The sequence below is a fragment of the Xenopus tropicalis genome, chromosome 1 (genome assembly GCF_000004195.4).
Source record: "Xenopus tropicalis strain Nigerian chromosome 1, UCB_Xtro_10.0, whole genome shotgun sequence".
NCBI lineage: Eukaryota > Metazoa > Chordata > Amphibia > Anura > Pipidae > Xenopus > Xenopus tropicalis.
Window position 1 is genome coordinate 172705225 of NC_030677.2, and position 21433 is coordinate 172726657.

At 41.0% G+C, this 21433-nt stretch overlaps 2 protein-coding genes across 5 annotated transcripts in view; one reads left to right on the plus strand and one right to left on the minus strand.

Moving 5' to 3' along the window:
• The window catches only part of ythdc2 (YTH domain containing 2), a 79434-nt gene extending 65593 nt beyond the window's left edge, over positions 1-13841 (minus strand). Inside the window, exon 1 of the mRNA XM_031893156.1 lies at positions 13752-13841. The gene's annotated coding sequence lies outside the window, so the exon portion shown is untranslated. The remainder of the gene's footprint in view (positions 1-13751) is intronic.
• mcc (mutated in colorectal cancers) overlaps positions 13835-21433 on the plus strand; it is a 164169-nt gene continuing 156570 nt past the window's right edge. For 3 of the 4 annotated variants that reach the window (XR_001169921.3, XM_012957487.3, XM_012957491.3), the window contains exon 1: positions 14024-14269. Coding sequence is in view for 3 of the 4 variants with exons in the window: in XM_012957487.3 (XP_012812941.1) it covers positions 14115-14269 (155 nt within the window). In the remaining variant the exon portion in view is untranslated. Of the gene's footprint in view, positions 13945-14023; positions 14270-21433 lie in introns of those variants that run through there. The other variant, XM_031896347.1, reaches the window with a different exon arrangement.

Sequence of the window (21433 nt, forward strand, 5' to 3'; positions counted from 1 at the left end):
CAGGCCAAACCGCAAACTTCTACGGAGAACTGCGTCCACAATTCTGCATGGAGGAAAGCAAGAATGGCGCTGCTGAATAGCTACAGGTGTGCACTTTCAGAAAACATATAGTTTGTGGGGGTATTTCACAGGTAAGGGGGTGTTCAGACTGACAAACTGCATGGAGTGCACTTAGAGCGCAGCTCCAAACTTTCGAGCTGAAATTGCTCTTGTGTATTGCCCCTGTTTTGGGCTGTTTGGAGGCCGTGTCTTTAGGTGCACCCATGCATGTGGGGTATCGTTTTGTTCAGGACAAGTTGTAGATTGATATTCTAGTGTTTTTTTTCGTTGCTATGGCAATTTTGGGGAGAAATCTAACTTTGGATCTTTTTTTTTTCTTTATTTCAGGCCAAACCGCAAACTTCTACGGAGAACTGCGTCCACAATTCTGCATGGAGGAAAGCAAGAATGGCGCTGCTGAATAGCTACAGGTGTGCACTTTCAGAAAACATATAGTTTGTGGGGGTATTTCACAGGTAAGGGGGTGTTCAGACTGACAAACTGCATGGAGTGCACTTAGAGCGCAGCTCCAAACTTTCGAGCTGAAATTGCTCTTGTGTATTGCCCCTGTTTTGGGCTGTTTGGAGGCCGTGTCTTTAGGTGCACCCATGCATGTGGGGTATCGTTTTGTTCAGGACAAGTTGTAGATTGATATTCTAGTGTTTTTTTTTCGTTGCTATGGCAATTTTGGGGAGAAATCTAACTTTGGATCTTTTTTTTTCTTTATTTCAGGCCAAACCGCAAACTTCTACGGAGAACTGCGTCCACAATTCTGCATGGAGGAAAGCAAGAATGGCGCTGCTGAATAGCTACAGGTGTGCACTTTCAGAAAACATATAGTTTGTGGGGGTATTTCACAGGTAAGGGGGTGTTCAGACTGACAAACTGCATGGAGTGCACTTAGAGCGCAGCTCCAAACTTTCGAGCTGAAATTGCTCTTGTGTATTGCCCCTGTTTTGGGCTGTTTGGAGGCCGTGTCTTTAGGTGCACCCATGCATGTGGGGTATCGTTTTGTTCAGGACAAGTTGAAGATTGATATTCTAGTGTTTTTTTTTCGTTGCTATGGCAATTTTGGGGAGAAATCTAACTTTGGATCTTTTTTTTTCTTTATTTCAGGCCAAACTGCAAACTTCTACGGAGAACTGCGTCCACAATTCTGCATGTAGGAAAGCAAGAATGGTGCTGCTGAATAGCTACAGATGTGCACTTTCAGAAAACATATAGTTTGTGGGGGTATTTCACAAGTAAGGGGGTGTTTAGACTGAAAAACTGCATGGAGTGCACTTAGAGCGCAGCTCCAAACTTTCCAGCTGAAATTGCCCTTATGCATTGCCCCTGTTTTGGGCTGTTTGGAGGCCGTGTCTTTAGGTGCACCCATGCATGTGGGGTATCGTTTTACTCGGGATAACTTGTTCTTTCATAACCTGCCTTCATTTGAAAATTTTCATTGGTGTTTTATTCTCAAATTTACTTTGGACTTTGTGACGGTGATAGTGTTTCAGAAAAAAAAAAAAAAAATTTAAATATGGTATATGTTTTTACGCTATCTGTATGACAGGAGCTACATTTAGAGCAAAAACTACACCACAACTAAAAATATAGAGGTGTGCAGTTTCTAAAAATGTGTGACTTATGAGGGTATTCCATTTCTGTCATAAGATATGCCATGTTAAAATAGAGATGGCCTTTTCGCTTTTTTTTCGATGTAAAATTGCACAAAACGCTGTTTTATTATTGGGGTGTCTTCTGGACAAGAAAAGTGGCTTACCAACACATATTTGGTATTGTTGGATTCAGCAGAAGCAGGGCTTTTACAAACAGTAAAATTTTTGTAAGTTAATGTAATCGTTCTTGGAAAAAAAACACAAAATAAAAATACTTTTTTCTTTATTTCACTTTTTTTTAACATATTTCACTCAAAAAATGTGTTAAATCTCCAGAAAAAGTACAAAATTTTATTACAATGTTCAAGCCCAATTCGTTCCGGAAAAAACGATATATAACATGCTTAATTTCATGTAGGTTTTCTTGTCAAGAAACCGAAGCAAATGTAATGAGTGCAAATTGTCTAAAAACGGCTTGGCAGTAGATGTTCACTTTTGGGACAAATCGGCTGGCAGTGAAAGGGTTAATAGATATAATGTATTTTTTTGAAGAAAGCAGACCAAAATACTTACCTTTACCCAGGACTTAAAAAAACAATTCAACCACTAAGAATGTAAAATACATGTGTAAAGTTTAAATGCAAAATAACAGGAGTGATGAGAGGATGGAAATGTCTCTTGTTTGTTTCCTGATCAAAAATATGAAGAAGGAATAGAAGCCAATGATTTAAGTTTTATATACACTGATTAGTGCTTTCAATTCTGTGACCATAAATCTGGATCAACTGAAACTACAAAAGCAAAGGGCAAGTAGCACCATAATGCATAACCTAAGAGAACTGTTATGTACTCTGATGTAGACCTGCACTGGAAAGACATGAGAAAGGTCCTCTGAGGTTTTTTTTTATCCCTTTCCTGAACCAAGAAACATCAGAACAGTTCTCTCAGTTTCTCCTGAACATATTCTCCCTGACCGTATCATCAGAAAACTTACAAACAGGTGGTATCAAAATTCATTAATTAGCAATTAATAAAGCACCTTAATAGCTTTAAATGGAAAAAGGTTACTCCAAAATTGCGCTAGAAGAGCACTGTGAGCAATTTTACATTAGTTTGTTTTTAAGATTTACATTTTCTTTAAATTTATTGTGGTTACAAGATTTTTAGCTACTTTCAATTATTAACTTAAACAGATATGAAATCATAATTTTGTGTCACAGCTGGCACAAAGCAAAAAATCATCTTTGAGCAAAACCACAAATACAGCACATTGGTACAATCATCTTTTATCAAGCAAGCTACTCTACTTACTCTCCTATAATGTTTAGTTGGAGTTTCTTAACAGTGTGGATAGATATTATGGGTTATTTTTGTCTGAGGCATTGCTGCACACTGGACTTAATGCCAGATTAAAAATCTGTCACAAATTGCAGCTCTAGCAGGTATAAGGCATACGTGTCTACAACCCTTGCCATATGGCAGGCAGTAAAGGCAAGGCTCATTTACACAATCTGAACACCACACAAGTTAGAGGGCACTGGAAAAGCACAGGACCATGCATTCTATTTTGGAGTACAAAGACCTGGCCCTTTGGGTACACTGTGTGGCTTTTGCCCGTTTTTTGCACTTTCTTCAACTTTCTAAATGAGCCCTCATCTTCATTAAGTATCTATATACAGTATGCCATATGTTTTCTAATAGATTCTGGTAGCCTTTGCTGATGAAGGCAGCTTTATCAGAATTGTTCAAACATATTACAGTAATACTAAATCTAGCATTACAATGCAGCAAATACTAAATTCAGCTTTATTGAAAAACAAGAAATTCAGTGTTCTACCTGCAAGCATACTTCAATGTTCTAGCCAAAAGTGGTGCCTGGTGCTTATCCCAAATCTCACAATAACTGGCCTTCAGGCTGGAGTTCCACAAAAATGTTGTAGAGTAAATGAGCAATCAACTTAGATCTCATACATGCTTATTTTAAGGCTGCTACCTCCATGCTCCCCTCCACCTACGGCTTTGGGACCCTCTAGGTGGGCAGCCCACAGTTCTCTGTTCTACAGTAAAAGAATAATTTATTTTTGGCATGCAACTGGCAAGTGAGCTGGGGCTGACGAATGGCTGGAATAACATTTGAAGACAAGATAATAACCAATAACAACAGTCAGATCAGAGTGTTAAGACTCTGACTGAGAAATCTGCTTGGGTGTGTGATCTAGTTCCAGTTACCTCTAAGCATGTTCTCACATCATGCAGCTCTAATTGGATTTGGCTTCACAATCTCAGTGGCATCCACGGAAGCATGCCTGAAAAACCAGAACCCAAGAGAGATCATTCTTTAGGTGCTCTTCAAAGATACTGTTTACTGTTCTACCTCGCTGCTCCTTACCTCTGGAACTCTATCCCTGAATCCCCCCGTAGGGAAAACTCACCCACTCTCTTTAAGAAAAAGCTCAGCTGTTACCTTCTGGAGCACTAAGACATTATTTTGCCCAGTCCTGCGCTTATGGGCAAATGCCCATACCTGATGCACTCTTACCTTCCAGTTTGTGCCTGTATGTTACCCAACTACTTAGATTGTAAGCTCTACGGGGCAGGGACCTCCTTCCTACTGTGTCTCATACCACATGGCACTTATATATATATTTATTGTATTTATTTATTATATCACTTGTCCTCCCTGTGTGTAATTGTGTATTCTGTAAGATTGTACAGTGCTGCATACCCTTGTGGCGCTTCATAAATAAAGTTATACATACATACATCTGTACCCCACCAGCATGCCATGATGGCTGCATACTTAGTTTGGCAGAGTAAAAAAAAAATTATATATATATATATCCGCAAAGTTGAAAGCATTCACGGCAAAACAGCAATTCAAAAAGGCAAAAATATTTATATACTTATATACTCGTATCTATGCGTTTTAATCCACCAGGGACCGTTGTCAGAAGAAAAAGAGTGCTGCACACACAGGGACTTAGTGTTTATTGAAGAAATTGGTTTGTCCCTGAAGAAGAACATTGGATATTTTTCAATAAACATTTTTTTATTTGCACTAAGTCCCTGTGTGTGCAGCACTCTTTTTCTTTTATTGTTATTTTTGACCAGCACCTAGGGCAGTTGGCTTTTTGAAGGGTGTGCTCCTGTTCCTCTAGTAAATATATATATATATATATATATATATATATATAAAAGGTATCACCTTTTACCAGTCTAAACATTTTAAGTCCTTTCCTTGTCAACTGATCACATTATGGAAGTTATATTTCTATAACTAGATTATATTTAGTTTTATTTTTAAAAGGAGATAAACACTTCAGTTTATACTAAAAACAAGATAATTCTGTACCAAGTACAATTCCACCTTCTGTCTTGGGAGTGCTATTCCCAAATGCCATTCAGATATAGTCACTTGGAATTAGGGATGCACCCACTCCACAACTTTAGTATCTAGTAGAATCTAACTTTAGAATCTATTATAAGCGATTTGCCCAAATTCAAACCCTGATATGAATATGCAAATAGTCCAATAAAAGTCCAATAAAGTCCAATAAAATAACTTCAGTATACAAACAAATATGATACTTCCCGTTGTCTGGTGATTAAAAGTCACTTGATATTAATATTGGTTTCAGTGCGGCCAGGCACTAGAATACCACCAAATACATATATAGATATCCAGAATGCTCAGGATGTGGGGTTTTCTAGAAAAGGAATGTTTCCATTATTATCCCTTAAGTCGGTTAAAATTAATTTAAACATGAAATAAACCCTATAGGATTGTTTTGCCTCCAATAAGGGCTCTGGTACACGGGGAGATTAGTCGCCCGCGGCAAAACTCCCTGCTCGCGGGCGACTAATCTCCCCGTGTACCAGAGCCCTAAGGATTAATATATTAGTAGGGATCAAGTTTGTATTCAAATTCAGGAAAGAACACACAGCATTTAGCTTTTGCATTTAAGATCTGTAACTATAAGTACAATGGTATGTCTCTATATTTGTATGCATGTAACCATATACAACAAATAAACACAGTGCTTCATAATTTAATTCATTCACAAGCCAGGGAATCAAGTAAACTCAAATTATATCTTATGATCATATAAATTAAATCATTAAATTATCATCACCAAATCCATTACGACTTAAGAAATATATACCTTGCAGGTAACGAATGATGGACTAAGTCCATACTGGGGTCAAAGAGTCTAAGTGGAAGTATTTAAGCCATCCAGTGTATGCCAACAGAATGCATAGCACAGTTTATACCTGGTGACAGAATAGCCCATAAATTGTGTTCCATTTCCTACTCCCCCAAGGTGAATGCAGGCTGGGTTCAAGAAAATTTAGGAAACAGGTAAAGGTCAGGAGGTTGATAGCATTCAGATAAAGTGATAAATGAGCAAGAGTCTGAGCATGCTCAGTCTGAAAATTAGGCCAAGGACAGCAACAAAAATTCAACATGGGAATAAGAGGCACCTGGTTGCAAAAAGATAATCAAGTACAGAACATGGATTCTAGGCATCCTTATAAAGCAATTTATGGCAAAATGCACTAATGCTATCATGCAAAAATATATACATTCACTTTTGAGGAACAAATGCGTGCATCTTATAGCACACCTTAGAATCTTAAGAGAAGCACCCATGACAACTGCTAACCAGCATGATGAACCATACACCGATCTTGGCAAGTAAAATTAATTTAACCAGTTTTGGTTGGCAGAAAAAGGCAAAGCACACAAATAATAAATTTACACTCACACAATAATGACAGGGCGTCAATACCTAAATCTGCCACCTTAGGCTAGTGGCCAATCTGCTGCCTTCCACCTACCAGTATTTCCATTTTCACGCAAAAATAAGCCCTATGTGTGCAATGAGGTAGATGCCATCATTGACTTACAAAAGTTATAGCACATATTTAAAGTAAATTCAGGTGGTATTTTTCTATAAAGGGTTTGCTGATTTTTTTTTCCACATACACATCTTGTTGACTGAGCCTCTTTAATTTTATACATTTATTATACGCACATATATACACACACATGAATACACACCCAATCCCCTCTAAAAAGGCATTATGGGAATTTGACATCACAATATCACCAAGCAGAGCATTCCACAGCCATGCCACCCTCGTGAAAATGTCTTTACTCCAGTCTAAAACGGTGGCCTCTTTGTTGTCTATTTATTTCTCTGTGCCAGAATTCTGACTAAAGGCATTTGATCAAACTAACATACTGATGCAACTAAAATGTGTCATTTATCAACACTTGCTGAAATCTTTCAGCCAGCCTTCTATCAAGAATAAATAGTATGCAGAAGGCGATACTGCTTAATTTATTGATAACTTTCAGTGTGATCCTGTATTTAATGCATTAGCAAAATCTAAGTAAATCACATACACCAAGGTCTAGGTTTCTGTATATTGTGAGCACCAGGCACAGCACAGCAACATACAAATCATTAGCATTTCTAACACACACCCGCAATGGGCCTCCTTTTGTAGATTTCCCTTTCTTCCTCAAGGAATGATGACAAACAAACACCTAGGGGCTGATTTACTAACCCACGAATCCGAACTGGAAAAATTCCGATTGGAAAACTAACATTTTGCGACTTTTTCGTATTTTTTGCGATTTTTTTCGTCGCCGTTACGACTTTTCGTAAATTGACGCAACTTTTTTCGTAACCATTATGTCTTGCACGAATTGTCGCAACTTTTTCGTAGCCATTACGATTTGCTCGTATCTTGTCGCGACTTTTTCCTATTGAGCGCTCGTAAACTGCGGGCAAAACTTTCAGATTTAGCATGATTTTGGAAGCCTCCCATAGGACTCAATGGCACCCTGCAGCTCCAACCTGGCCCAAGGAAAGTCTCCCATAGGGCTCAATGGCACTCTGCAGCTCCAACCTGGCCCAAGGAAAGTCTCCCATAGGGCTCAATGGCACTCTGCAGCTCCAACCCGGCCCAAGGAAAGTCTCCCATAGGGCTCAATGGCACTCTGCAGCTCCAACCTGGCCCAAGCAAAGTCTCCCATAGGGCTCAATGGCACTCTGCAGCTCCAACCTGGCCCAAGGAAAGTCTCCCATAGGGCTCAATGGCACTCTGCAGCTCCAACCCGGCCCAAGGAAAGTCTCCCATAGGGCTCAATGGCACTCTGCAGCTCCAACCTGGCCCAAGGAAAGTCTCCCATAGGGCTCAATGGCACTCTGCAGCTCCAACCTGGCCCAAGGAAAGTCTCCCATAGGGCTCAATGGCACTCTGCAGCTCCAACCCGGCCCAAGGAAAGTCTCCCATAGGGCTCAATGGCACTCTGCAGCTCCAACCTGGCCCAAGGAAAGTCTCCCATAGGGCTCAATGGCACTCTGCAGCTCCAACCTGGCCCAAGGAAAGTCTCCCATAGGGCTCAATGGCACTCTGCAGCTCCAACCCGGCCCAAGGAAAGTCTCCCATAGGGCTCAATGGCACTCTGCAGCTCCAACCCGGCCCAAGGAAAGTCTCCCATAGGGCTCAATGGCACTCTGCAGCTCCAACCTGGCCCAAGGAAAGTCTCCCATAGGGCTCAATGGCACTCTGCAGCTCCAACCTGGCCCAAGGAAAGTCTCCCATAGGGCTCAATGGCACTCTGCAGCTCCAACCCGGCCCAAGGAAAGTCTCCCATAGGGCTCAATGGCACTCTGCAGCTCCAACCCGGCCCAAGGAAAGTCTCCCATAGGGCTCAATGGCACTCTGCAGCTCCAACCCGGCCCAAGGAAAGTCTCCCATAGGGCTCAATGGCACTGTGCAGCTCCAACCTGGCCCAAGGAAAGTCTCCCATAGGGCTCAATGGCACTCTGCAGCTCCAACCTGGCCCAAGGAAAGTCTCCCATAGGGCTCAATGGCACTCTGCAGCTCCAACCTGGCCCAAGGAAAGTCTCCCATAGGACTCAATGGCACTCTGCAGCTCCAACCTGGCCCAAGAAAAGTCACGATACTGAAGCTTGAATGAATCCGAAACTTTCGTACTCGGCGCGAAGGCTACGAAAAATTTGTGCAAGTCATAGCGCTACGGGAGCAAGGTCCAATCGGATGCCATTAGCCAAGCTAAAGCACTGCAAGGAGGCACATCAGGGTGCAAAAGGTGAATGCGCAAGTTACATTAATGGTAGGCATTGTTGTAAGGCTACATTGGTTTGATAAGGTTTTTGATTATACATATTTATTTGCTGTATGAATTGACATGAAAGATAAAACCATTATCAAATCACTAATTTAGAATAACCACTTCCCTGTCCATTTTGAATGAAGGTGAAATATGGCTGCTTTATTTTACAGCAAGGTTAGCACAGCAATGTGACATATGGCAGAAATGTGCCTTCCAGAGTGTATTTATAGTCCCTCGCTTATGCATGTTTCTATCCAGTGATTAATTATTTTCCCTGTGTTAGTAGCCAAGGGAAAAGATAATTGCCCATTATGTTACTATGAAGCTTTTGCCCCTTTTATGACCTAATTCAATACTTCAAGGCCTGTATAATTTAATTGTACCTGTGCCAAGGAAATTTGGCAGTTTCTTACTTGCACTGGATGCTCTTTCAGCAAAGAGTTCCTTAACCTAAATCTATCAAGCACAAAAACAAAGTGAGAGATTAACCTTTCCTTAAGTACTTTTTTTGGAACACACAGATTTAAGAAATACATTAGCTAAGGCGTACATGTTCTGAAAACAGCATAGCTTGAATTATTTCCATTAATATCTTCTAGACAGTGTAAAGCAATGTAATATTCTCTGCCCTTTAGCAAGATTTTTATTCAGACACACCAGACTCCAAACAGCTCTACAGAGTTTATGGACTCTCATGCATTACACCCACAGTTTAGTCCTCCTGCTATGGTATCAGGTCCTACTCATGGAACAACACAAAATAAATATGGTGCAGTCTAAGACATTGTAAAACATATTGAAATGAAAGATAATTAACCTTTAAAGACATTAAACACTTTTCTTTATAATTTATTCTAAGTAATAGGTGCATGCTGTTTTGGCAGCGCAACAGCAGAATTTAGTGTCAATATTGTAGCACCTAGCATGCTTGTGCCTTGGCACTTTAATTAATTAATTCTGACTCATGTGCAAGGTGCAGTGCAAAGTATTATGGAAACCCTGTTCTTTAAAGGAGAAGGAAAGGTAAAAATCACTGGGGGAGTACCACCAGCGATCTTCTTCCTTCTCTCTTCTGGATCCCGGGCCTGGCCCATACACAGCAGACTAAAAAAGCTGGGTTTTTTTTGTTAAAGTTAGGCAGAAGAAGGAAGAGGATCACTCGCTGCAGGTACCCCGGTCTGGTGCGGTTTTCTCTTAATAGTAGCACCGGCCCGGTGTAAAAGCCCGGGGTGCCTAACATTTGGCACTCCCCAGTGATTTTTAACTTTCCTTCTCCTTTAAACACACTTTTACATTAAGTTCAGGGTTCCTTTTGCACTCCAGGCCAGCACACTGGAGGGGCATTTACAAACAGCCTGTACTTTAAACCAATAAGTTCAGGGTTCCCTTTGCACTTATTGGTTTATTTATAAACAGCAGGGCAGGGTGCAAAGTGCAGAAAGGAGATGCATGCTGCCCCATGGTGTGACTGAGCCTGCACTGCGGGCAAGCGATACACCTTACACTGCATCCAGTGCATGGAACATGATGCACACAAATCCCCTGCCGCTAGCATACTAGTGTAACTGAGCACTAAGGACATATATTACTGTTTATCAGCTGTTAGATATTTTGTATGTATTAGTAATATCCAATCTGAAGGCACATAACTGTTCTCTAATGGCAACTCTTAGGGGCTGATTTACTAAGACACAAATTCGAATCGGAATTGGAAAAATTCCGATTGGAAAACGAACATTTTGCGACTTTTTCGTATTTTTTGCGATTTTTTCAGCGCCTTTACGACTCTTCGGAAATTGTCGTGACTTTTTCGTTACCAATACGATTTGCGCAAAAAAACGCAAGTTTTTCGTAGCCATTACGACTTGCGCGAAAAAACGTGAGTTTTTCGTAGCCATTACGATTCGCTCGTATCTTGTCGCGACTTTTTCGTATCGAGCGTTCGTAAGCGGCGGGCGAAACTTTCAGGCTTAGCATGATTTTGGAAGCCTCCCATAGGACTCAATGGCACCCTGCAGCTCCAACCTGGCCCAAGAAAAGTCACCATACTGAAGCTTGAATGAATCCAAATGTTTCGTACTCGGCGCGAAAGCTACGAAAAAGGCGCGACTTTTTGCGCAAGTTTTAACGCTATGAAAAAATCGCCAGATTTTGCGCAACATGGCAATGAAAAAGTCGCGACAATTTTCTGAAAAATCGCCAAATACCGATCATTACGAAAAAAACGCAATCGGACGCATTCGGCCCGTTCGTGAGTAAGTAAATGTGCCCCTTATTGGAGCTGGGACTAGGCACCCTAGGCGAACCTAAAAGATGGTGCCCCACTGCTCACTGCCTATACTCACCGTTTAATATTGCTCATGAAACTGCATCACAATGAATCTAGTTTAGTAGCTCACTGTTCTGTTTATTAGAACACTAGAGGGTGCATTTATTTACCTTGATGCTCTGTGCAAAGTGTAATGTCAACCGCAGTCACTATATTTTTTACCACAATGCTCTATTTTTTCCCAGAATTCCAGCGTTATTGCAGACACAAATGAGTAATTTCTGGTATACAAGTGCTGTGTGCATCCTATTCTTTAAACGCAAGTGTGCTGCACCTAATGACGCAGGGAGCACATCTTGACACAAGTACTGTTAGTGAAAGTGGTGTTACTGACTGCGGGGAAAAGTGCAAGTTACTTACTGCGCTTGCGGGCATAAATGAGCCATCAGGACACTTTTTTTCGTTAGGGTGGAAACTTTTTTTGGAAAAAAAATACCAGGCTTCATATATTATCTTTCTTCCCTATTAATAACAATGGTATTAAGCATCATTTTCGCTGGCCAGGCATGTAAAATTCCGGTAAAATACCAGCTACGTGGCATCCTTATCCCTGCTACATAGCTCAGTCACAAAGCAGGATTGCTTATTTCTCCTGTGCTGCAGATATAAATAGGCCAAGAATCTGCCCCTATGCTCCTAACAGCTGTCTGATGTGCCTGCACCTGGAGTTGCACAGTGGTGTTGTCCTGGGTGCAGGCACACGTAGGGGAATTTAGCACAGAAACACTTGTGTTTGCATTTTGGCACAGAAATCCGTTCTGTGTGCCTGCACCCTGGCTAATGCAGTGGCTCCAGGCGCAAGCACATCAAAAAGCTGTTAGAGGAGCATAGGGGCAGATTTTTAACTTGCATTTATCTGGTGTGGCACTAGCCTAAGCATACCAATGGCACCTCTTTCTCTTGTTTTATAATTAAGCTCCTTTTAGCCTAGTCTTTTAGCAAACTTTCCAGGTATGCATGCCCATACACACATATTGCTGACTTGTTATATAACTTTCTAGAGCTTTTGATCTGTTAAAGGAGTGTCAGCAAAATACATTTTAAACATATTTTCTTCTACATATCAAAAGAAGTAGTGGTTAGCAAGGTAAAATCATATTTGAATTTATAAAGGATTTGAGGGTTAGTTTCTCCGTAAGGCAAGGTGTTGCACTCTACCAGCAGAACTACTAAGCACTCAGGTGGCAAAATGGCTGGAACCACTGCATGTGTCATTGTCCTTTAAAGTTTTTGCTGTCCATGAAAAAGTCCTATCTAAGGCAAGGTTCTCATCTTGTCTCACAGCTAAAGTGTCCATAAATTAAATGGCCAATAACAGACTTTTGTATACCTAATCTAAAACCATATCATAGTGGCCTGTTTGGAAGGAATCATGGTTTGAGTTAGTGTCTAGCAAAAACCAAGGAGAAAGAAGTATATCTATTACATTATAAAGAATACAGGCATGGGATGTATTATCCAGAATGCTTGGGAAGAGAATAGTGACTTGTTGGTCAACTAATTGTCGACCTGTGCTGACCCTAACCTGCCCTCTCCCAACCCAGCCCAAATGCAAATTTTATATACTTGCAATCAACCCACCCACCTCTGACATCGCTGAGTACATAAATCAAATGCAGCAGTGACATTTGACTGAAGCAGTTTATCTAAGAGCACTGGAGAAGAGTAGCAGTGAGGACCCTAAACTCCACCTGCCCACCCACTAGCTCTGGCTTTTCCATATATGTATATGTAATATGTATTGCCATTGCTTAAGTCTTCTATAAGACTGGCGAAAGACAATTTTAAGTAGGTAACAAGACGTACCCTGTGCCATTATCTTACCCATGTCTAGTCGGTCACAATAAATCTTCTCCAAAATGCCACCGGCTTTCCAAAACTATACGTAGGCCTTTCCACCAGTGATTGCTATTGTTGCCAGTGGAAATGCATTTTGGAGAGAATATTCGTCCCCCCCTTCCCAGTAGCAGAGATCTAATGCAGGTGACTAAATCTCTCCATGGGATATCAGACTTAGGGCAGTGGCACACAGGGAGATTAGTCGCCGCAATAAATCTTCGATATTGCGGGCAACTAATCTCCACTACATGCCATCCCACCGGCAAGAATGTAAATCGCAGGTGGAATGGCATACGCGTCACATCCCAAAGTAACCGAAATAGCCTCGCAAGGGAACTTTGGGCGACTTCGGAAAACCGAAGTGATGCATATGCCATCCCACTGGCGATTTAGATTCTTGCCGGTGGGATGGCATGAAGTGGAGATTAGTCGCCCGCAATATCGAAGATTTATCGCGGGCGACTAATCTCCCTGCGTGCCACTGCGAAAATGTACATTTTCCTCTCAAAACAACCGGAGTGCTGCTGTTTTCTTCATTTTTGAATATATCCAGGAGATTAGTCACCCGCAACAAGGGAGATTTGTCGCGGGCGACTAATCTCAGCGTGTGCCACAGCCCTAAAGGTGATGACGCACAGGGAGATTAGTCGCCTGTGATAAATCTGCGCTACCATATGCGACTAATCTCCGGAAAATGCTTTCCCACCGGCAATATTGCAAATTGCCAATGGGAAAACATACACATTGGTAGATCTGCCTACACAGCCCAGACTTTTTCCAAACTTACCTGCTGCTCAGTAGGACCCTTCTCTATTTAGGGCCCTTCTCTATTTAGGCCCCAGCGACTATTCTTGCATAGAGAGTTTTTGACCTGAAATGTTAACAGTCGCTTCCGTGCTCCCCTCTGCAGCAGCAGCAACAGCAGCAGATCATTTGGCAGAGGAACACTCTCCCCACAGGACTTTCTCAGATGTGCTGGGGTGAGTTATCTCAGTGGGGGAGCGGGGGGGGATGCACAGAGGAGGAGGGTGGGAGCAAGAGCCAGCGGAGGGGAGGGGACAGCCCATGAGCGGAGTGCTGGGGTGTGGGGGCGATTGCTGGCTGCACAGCTGGCTCCGGGCTGCTCCAGCTCCCAGCAGTGGGCAGTAGCATGTCCGCCGAGCTGCGCACTATGGCGGCAGCTGTGGAAGTTAACGGGAGTACGAGTTGCAGCGGTAGCAGCGACACTTCCAGTACCGGAGAGGAGGAGAGAATGAGGCGCCTGTTTCAGACGTGCGATGGGGACGGCGACGGATACATAAGCAGGTAAGAGCACGCACAGCCTCCATGCTGGGATGGGGGGAGCTAAACTTTACAGCAGCACATTCAAAGTCCTATCTAGTCTGCAGCATGTAAGGGGCAAGTTAGTGCCAAGGGGCCCACAATACTTTCTGAACTAGAAAACACGGGCTATCGGACTGCCCAGTGCTAATGGCATGTATTGGCCTTGGGCAGTGCCAAATACTGGCTGCCAGGGTGGCATGCTGCTTGGCTGGCATTTTCTATTCACATAGGAAGAGAGAGTGCATGTGTTTGTATGTGTATAGCTAACTTTTGGCCATATAACTATATCCTTATAAATAGTGCTCAGTGATGTCATCAGTTCTAATATGATGTCATTTGTGTGTCATGACTTATTGTATTCCCTAATGTAAAATATGAGGTTTTTTGAAGTTACAGCAAAATTCCATGACCTGTATAAAATCACTGGGCCTTCGGCACTGTGCCTTTATATGGTCATGGAACTTCTCCATGAATTCTAATATTCTTATAATACACAAAAGGTATGAATATCCTGTAAATCATATCCCAAATGGTGCATAGTGATGTCATCAGTTCTAGTTGGTGCTTAGTGATGTCATTTTTGTCACATGACGCACCAAATCCTGTGTGTAATAATGAATAATGTAACCCGTGATGTAAAATATGAATTATGATATGATATTAGATGTTACTTAGGAGTTTTATGACCTGTATAAAAGCTATAGCTATAGATACAAACAGCTGTGCAAGGCAAAGTGACATCTAATATCCTCATATCAGGGGGTACATTATTTATAAGGGAAGATTTTTCAGCAGACTCATTCAGCACTGGAATCCAAGGGGCACATTTACTAACCCACGAACGGGCCGAATGCGTCCGATTGCGTTTTTTTCGTAATGATCGGTATTTTGCGATTTTTTCAGAAAATTGTCGCGACTTTTTCGTTACTAATACAATTTGTGCGAAAAAACGCGAGTTTTTCGTAGCCATTCTGAAAGTTGCGCAAAATCTGGGGATTTTTCGTAGCGCTAAAACTTGCGCAAAAAGTTGCGATTTTTTTGTAGCGTTAAAACTTAGGCGAAACGTCGCACCTTTTAAGTTTTACCGCTACGAAAAAGGCGCAACTTTTCGCGCAAGTTTTAACGCTACGAAAAAATCGCCAGATTTTGCGCAACTTTCGGAATGGCTACGAAAAACTTGCGTTTTTTCGCGCAAATCGTATTGGTAACGAAAAAGTCGCGACAATTTCCGAAAAGTCGTAAAGACGCGGAAAAAATCGCAAAAAATACGAAAAAGTCGCAAAATGTTCGTTTTCAAATCGGAATTTTTCCAATTCGGTTCAGATTCGTGTCTTAGTAAATGTGCCCCCTAATGTTTGCAACAGATTTGCCATTCTAAAAAAAAAAGATCATTATCCCACAGAAGTACAAAAAGTGCTTTTAACATATGTTACCTGTCACTTACTGAACTTAGGAACTGCATCGCCATACATACTATTCTTGAGAAGAACGTTCAGGTGCCATTGAGCATCTGGGTCCCTTTAAAGGGATACTGACACCAAAACTTTTTTTTTTATATTGTAACATTGTCTTTGCATGCTTTTTATAGTATTTGCCCAATACTTTTACATTACCCATCAGATCTCCCATGTTCTTCTATAAGGGGGCAGCCATATTGGTGCAGCAGTAGTCAGTTAGCATTAGAAGCTATAATTGACAAGTTGAGGTTGGCAAAACAGTCAGGTTTAGGAACTTCATTTTACAATTACTTACAAAAGCAAAGCAAAACTATCCATGAAAAATGATCAACGTCAAATTTTTCATGTCAGTATCATTTTAAGGACACAGAGGATGTGAATGTGGTGCAATAAACACAATCATTTAGATGTAAAATCGCAGAATATTGGAGTATTCTCCAGATACAAATGAGAAAACAAATGTAATGGCAAAAACAACTTTGCTTTTACTGCTGCCCCCCTTTTACCATGTAAATTTGAATAACTCTGTGACAAGGGTGCCAGGTATATATGAATATTCTCCACCCTTTAGTTCAGGAATAGATTTCAGGATGGCATCAAGGGGACCTTTGGCCAGTGAAGTTGAACGATTTCACGATAGTAGTATGAGCTATAATGGAGTATAAATATGTTGTTCTGTATATGTATATACTGTATATGCACTTGGTACTGGATGCCTGAGGCAATATCTCAGCTTGGTTTGCTTTTCTAATGTGACTGATGCTGTAACACAAACTTGATCAGTTACACTGGCCATACACACTACGTTCCATACGATTTTTGGAATGTGTGTGGGCTCTAAATTATCATGCTGACAATTTTTGTACCATGGCAAATGGTTGTTTAGTCGTTTGGACAGGTTAGAAAATTTTGGGTGGAAAATTATAAGATCTGTAAATGTATTATGTGTCTAACGACAACCTACAATGTATTTCGCAAATTTAACTTTCATACAATTGTTGTAATTAGTAATGGTCAGAACATAGTCCAATTAGTTATTTTTAGGCTTTAATCCTACAATTTTAATCTAAACGTTAGTTTTAAATCATTCAATTAAAACATACGACCGATAGCTGAACATTTGTCGTAAGATGACTAGAATCTAAATGTGTACGGCCAGCTTTAGGGTGCCCCACTTGTACTACTACTTTCATTGCCTGCTTATAATCAACAACTGTCCTGGGGTCACCGGGAGTTGTAATATGACAGCAGCAAGAAGGCCGCTAGTTGTAAAGCTCTTCTGTCATACTGAAGGTGAGGGATGAGGTACAGATAATTGTCAGGCCCATGTAAAACTGTGCTTGTGCCATGTGCATCTGTTTCACCATTTTCCGTTATCAGGGAAAGGCCGAGCTGGGAGAGAGCATTCCAAGCATTTCTGTTAGAAAATGCTGAGGGGTAAATGGTTTATTTGAAACATATGCTTGTTTATATATAACATTTTAATTTTAACTTTAATAAAGAGATTTCTGTGTTCAGTGCCACACACAGCCCCTTTAACCACTGAGAGTTGGATGCTGTTCCTAAAACCAAACCTGCTGTAAATACCTGGGATTTTATTTATATATTTTTAATAATTATGTTTTATGAATCATTTCTACTTTTGAAAAAATAGTGTAGTTCATTGGAAACCCAGAGTAGAGAGGGACAGGGCCTGTTCTGTTTAGCCTTCTACGAATGGCACTAATCATAAGCAAGTTCATTAATGTGAATTGCTGGTGGGAAGGTATATTGCTAAATCGCCTGAAGTTTCCTCTCAAAGTAAACTTCCGGCAACTTAGCGATGTGTATGCCTTCCCTCCAGCGATTCACATTAATGCCAGTGGGAAGGAATTTCAGGGAGATAAGTTGCCCGTGGCAGCAGAAATTTATCATGGGTGACTAATCTACCCGTCAGACATAAGCCTTTGAGAGGGACTTTGTCTCTAAGGGCTGTGGTAGACGGGGAGATTAGTCGCCGCACGACAAATCTCCCTTGTTGCGGGCGACTAATCTCCCCGATATGCCATCCCACCGGCTAGAATGTAAATCGCCAAAGTTTTCTCTCAAGGCAACTTTGTCGATTTCATCAAATCGCTGCGCCACATATGCCATCCCAACGGCGATTTACATTCTGGCTGGTGGGATAGCATATCGGGGAGATTGGTAGCACGCGAAAAGGGAGATTTGTCGCATGGCGATTAATCTCCCCATCTGTCACAGCCCTTACAATAATAGTTTGAGGCTTAATATGTTGCTTGTATGAAATCAGTTAATGCCTCTTCAAATTATGTTCTTTGCTTAATGTTTTCCTTCAGGTGTTTAGTATTTAATATTCTTTCTTTTAATCTGCTGGGTTTTCTTCTTACCGATTTGCTTCCTAGGGGGAAAAAAAGAATGTTATTTTGGAAGGCAGCTTTCTTGAATCGAAATGCACACTGTTTTTCCCATCTGTTGCAAGTACAGCATTTATCGTGCATTTGCCTGAGGACACAGTTCTCCCCTTTCGTGTTGGCTGATGACCATTAACTGTAGCTACAAATGTAGATACCCTCAGGCCATTGAACAACCAACTATCACTGGCGATGTAGGACTTAGAAGGCACCCTACACACTGCAACAGGAATTTGCAACAGAGTACTTTGCAACAGAGTACTTTGCATTCAGTTGTAAATCTGAGGTGCTCCAGTTATTGTCAATACAGACAGGTTAACTTTGCTTCTGATGATACTGACACTAAGGGACATGTCACACGAGGTGCTGCCTCTACGCAGCGGGAGAAAATTTGCTTCCTTCTACCCTGTTAGAGAACAGACAAGGCCGATTTTGGCACAGAAGTTGTTTTAGAATCTCTGCACAAAAATCTGCCACATCTGTACACTAACAGGCCGATGCTGTGCCTCTCAGTGCACAGTAATTTCAGGGTGTAGATACACTGGCCATGTGTGACATAGCCCTTAGGGCAGGGGGCTCAAACTCAATTTACCTGGGGGCCGCAGGAGGCAAAGTCAGGATGAGGCTGGGCCGCATAAGGGATTTCACAAAAAAAAAGTCGGGAGCTGCTGATTGCGGAAATGACGTTATGCCATCATAACAGTTATTATGGGAAGACGTTCTGTGTGCACAATTAGCTCCTTACGTCTTCCCATAATAACTGTTATGATGGCATAACATCATTTCCGCAATCAGCAGCTCCCGCCCGCTGTGCCTTGCATTATCCCTTGAATCGCAATAAAAATCGCGATCCATTCATTCAGCGTTGGTGCGGGCCACAAAATATTGTACCGAGGGCCGCAAATGGCCCGCGGGCCGCGAGTTTGAGACCCCTGCCTTAGGGCCTTTACACAGGTGGTATTGTTTCATAGTTATAAGTGCACCTAAGCACGTGAACTAATTGATTTTCTTTTTTTTCTGTCTTGTTGTGCCCATGAGCATTAAGATCTGCATCATAAGTGTTAAAACTGTTTAAATGCAGCATGCATTTTTTATGGATTTGATGTGTATTCCTTATCAGTACAGTTGTATATGATCAAGCCTCCTCTGTAAGGTATAGAATAATATATTACATACTGTATATATGTATAGAGAGACTTTTTCAAAATAATGGAAGCATTTGCATTATGGATGAAAATTTAATTAAATAATCATTTAATTGATTTTAAATTTATTTGTAAATGTTTTTGCTCTTGAAAACAGTATTTGGGTATCTCTTTTTATTCTCAGCACCTCTTCTCCTGATATTTTAAACAGTGTAGCAAAAGTCAGCTCTTCTCAAACCAAGTCTCCAATTCCTACAATATATTGCATGCTTGTTCACAGGCCTGTTTTTTTTACAGAACATGCAAGGCATTGTGGGAATTGGAGTCATGGAGACTTTTGCTACATTGTTTCAGGTGAAGCAGTGCAGAAAGAGTCAGAAAACTGTAAATATTTCTGTCATTATTTCTGTCCATTATTTGGGTAGATTTTCCCTTTAAGCAAAAGTGTTCTTTCACTGAGGTGCTAAGTGTTAGTAAAGCAACATTTACAAGTTAAAAGAGATGACACCTAAGTACTAATGCAGTGACTGGGACCGTAATATGTTTTCCACTTCCTGTGGCCAAAACATTTATGTGTTGCTCACTAGAAAAAAGAACTGGAAAAAGGGAAATTCTGAGTGCATTGCAACTTGCAGAATTGTTTGGCACATCTCTAATGATACTGCACTTGCAGAGGTCACAACACCAATGAGTGTGGAGAATGAAAGTGAAGGTAAAGCTGGCCATACACACACCAGTATAATTGGAAAAAATCTACATTTCGTACAATTTTAGGACTGTGAGTAGGCTGCAAATTATTGTCCCGATAATTTTTCTACAATGGCGATCATTCGTTTAGTCGATTGGACAGGTTAGAACATTTTGGTCAGTTATATGTATTATATATATTCTTGGGTGACCTGAAATGCATTTCTACTTTAGTACAATTGTCTGACAATTATCTTATGTTCAGAACATCATCCGATTTGTTATTTTTAGTACTTTATACTACAATTTCAATCTGAATGTTAGTTTTAGATAGTTGCATTTAAACATATGACGATATCCAAATGTTCGTCGGAAGAAGACTAAAATCTGCCCATACATTGGCCGATTGTAGCTGCCGATATCGGTCCCTTAGACCAATTCGGCAGCTTATCGGCCCGTGTAGGGGCACAAACGAGGGCAGGTTAAAAATTTAGTCGGATCGGGGACTGCATCAGCTCGTTGATGCAGTCCCCGAACCAACTGCGCCTATTCTGGCATTCTAATTCGATTATTTGGCCCCAGGGCCAAACGACTGAATTAGCCTAAATTCACCCAATATCGCCCACCTGTAAGTGGGTATATCGGGAGAAGATCCGCTCACTTCAGATCTTAACATGTATGGCCACCTTTAGTCTTATGGCAGATCCTGCTGCTTTGTGTCTACAGGATTTTGTACAAAAGGAATGTTCTTTGTGTAGAACTAAACTAATGGGTGTTTAGGGGCAAATGAACAAAACTTGTGTATTTATTCTGAAGTGTATGCTGCAGTGGTATAGCAAGAAAAACAATAGCATTTATGTAGAATACTGCCAACAAATATAAATAGTAACAAAGGATTTGTTTTGTGCCTGTGCTTGTGCTTTCCTTGTGTGTAAAACTAAACAAATAATAAAGGGGAAATGCATTAGTATGTAGCTGAAACAACATAACCATATAAATACACATAGGGAGATCCTAAAGCCAACATCAACCTTAAAGGCATTTTACCTTACTTTTATAGGACATTTGTGGCTCAAGTTTAATAGCAGATTAGGTTCCCATAGATGAAAAGCTAATTTTCTATTTAGCAAAAAATCGGTGCCCAGGGATATTCTTTCCTGTCCTCCCACATTTCTCCTGAATATTTCTGATGATATTGCCATTACATTATACCCAACATCAAAAGCAGCAATTTCCACCCATAATTTACTTGCAGTTTGTTCTTGTCAGAAATTCCTTACCAGAGGCGCACTCTTGCATTCAAAAATAGAATCAAGTCATGGTAGAGTTTGTGTGATCACTAACACTGCTTTCATTGCAGATGGATAAGACCCATTACAAGGGGATGTAAACCAAAAATAAATATTTGCATAATGAAAGAAAATATAATTTTAGGAAACTTTCCAA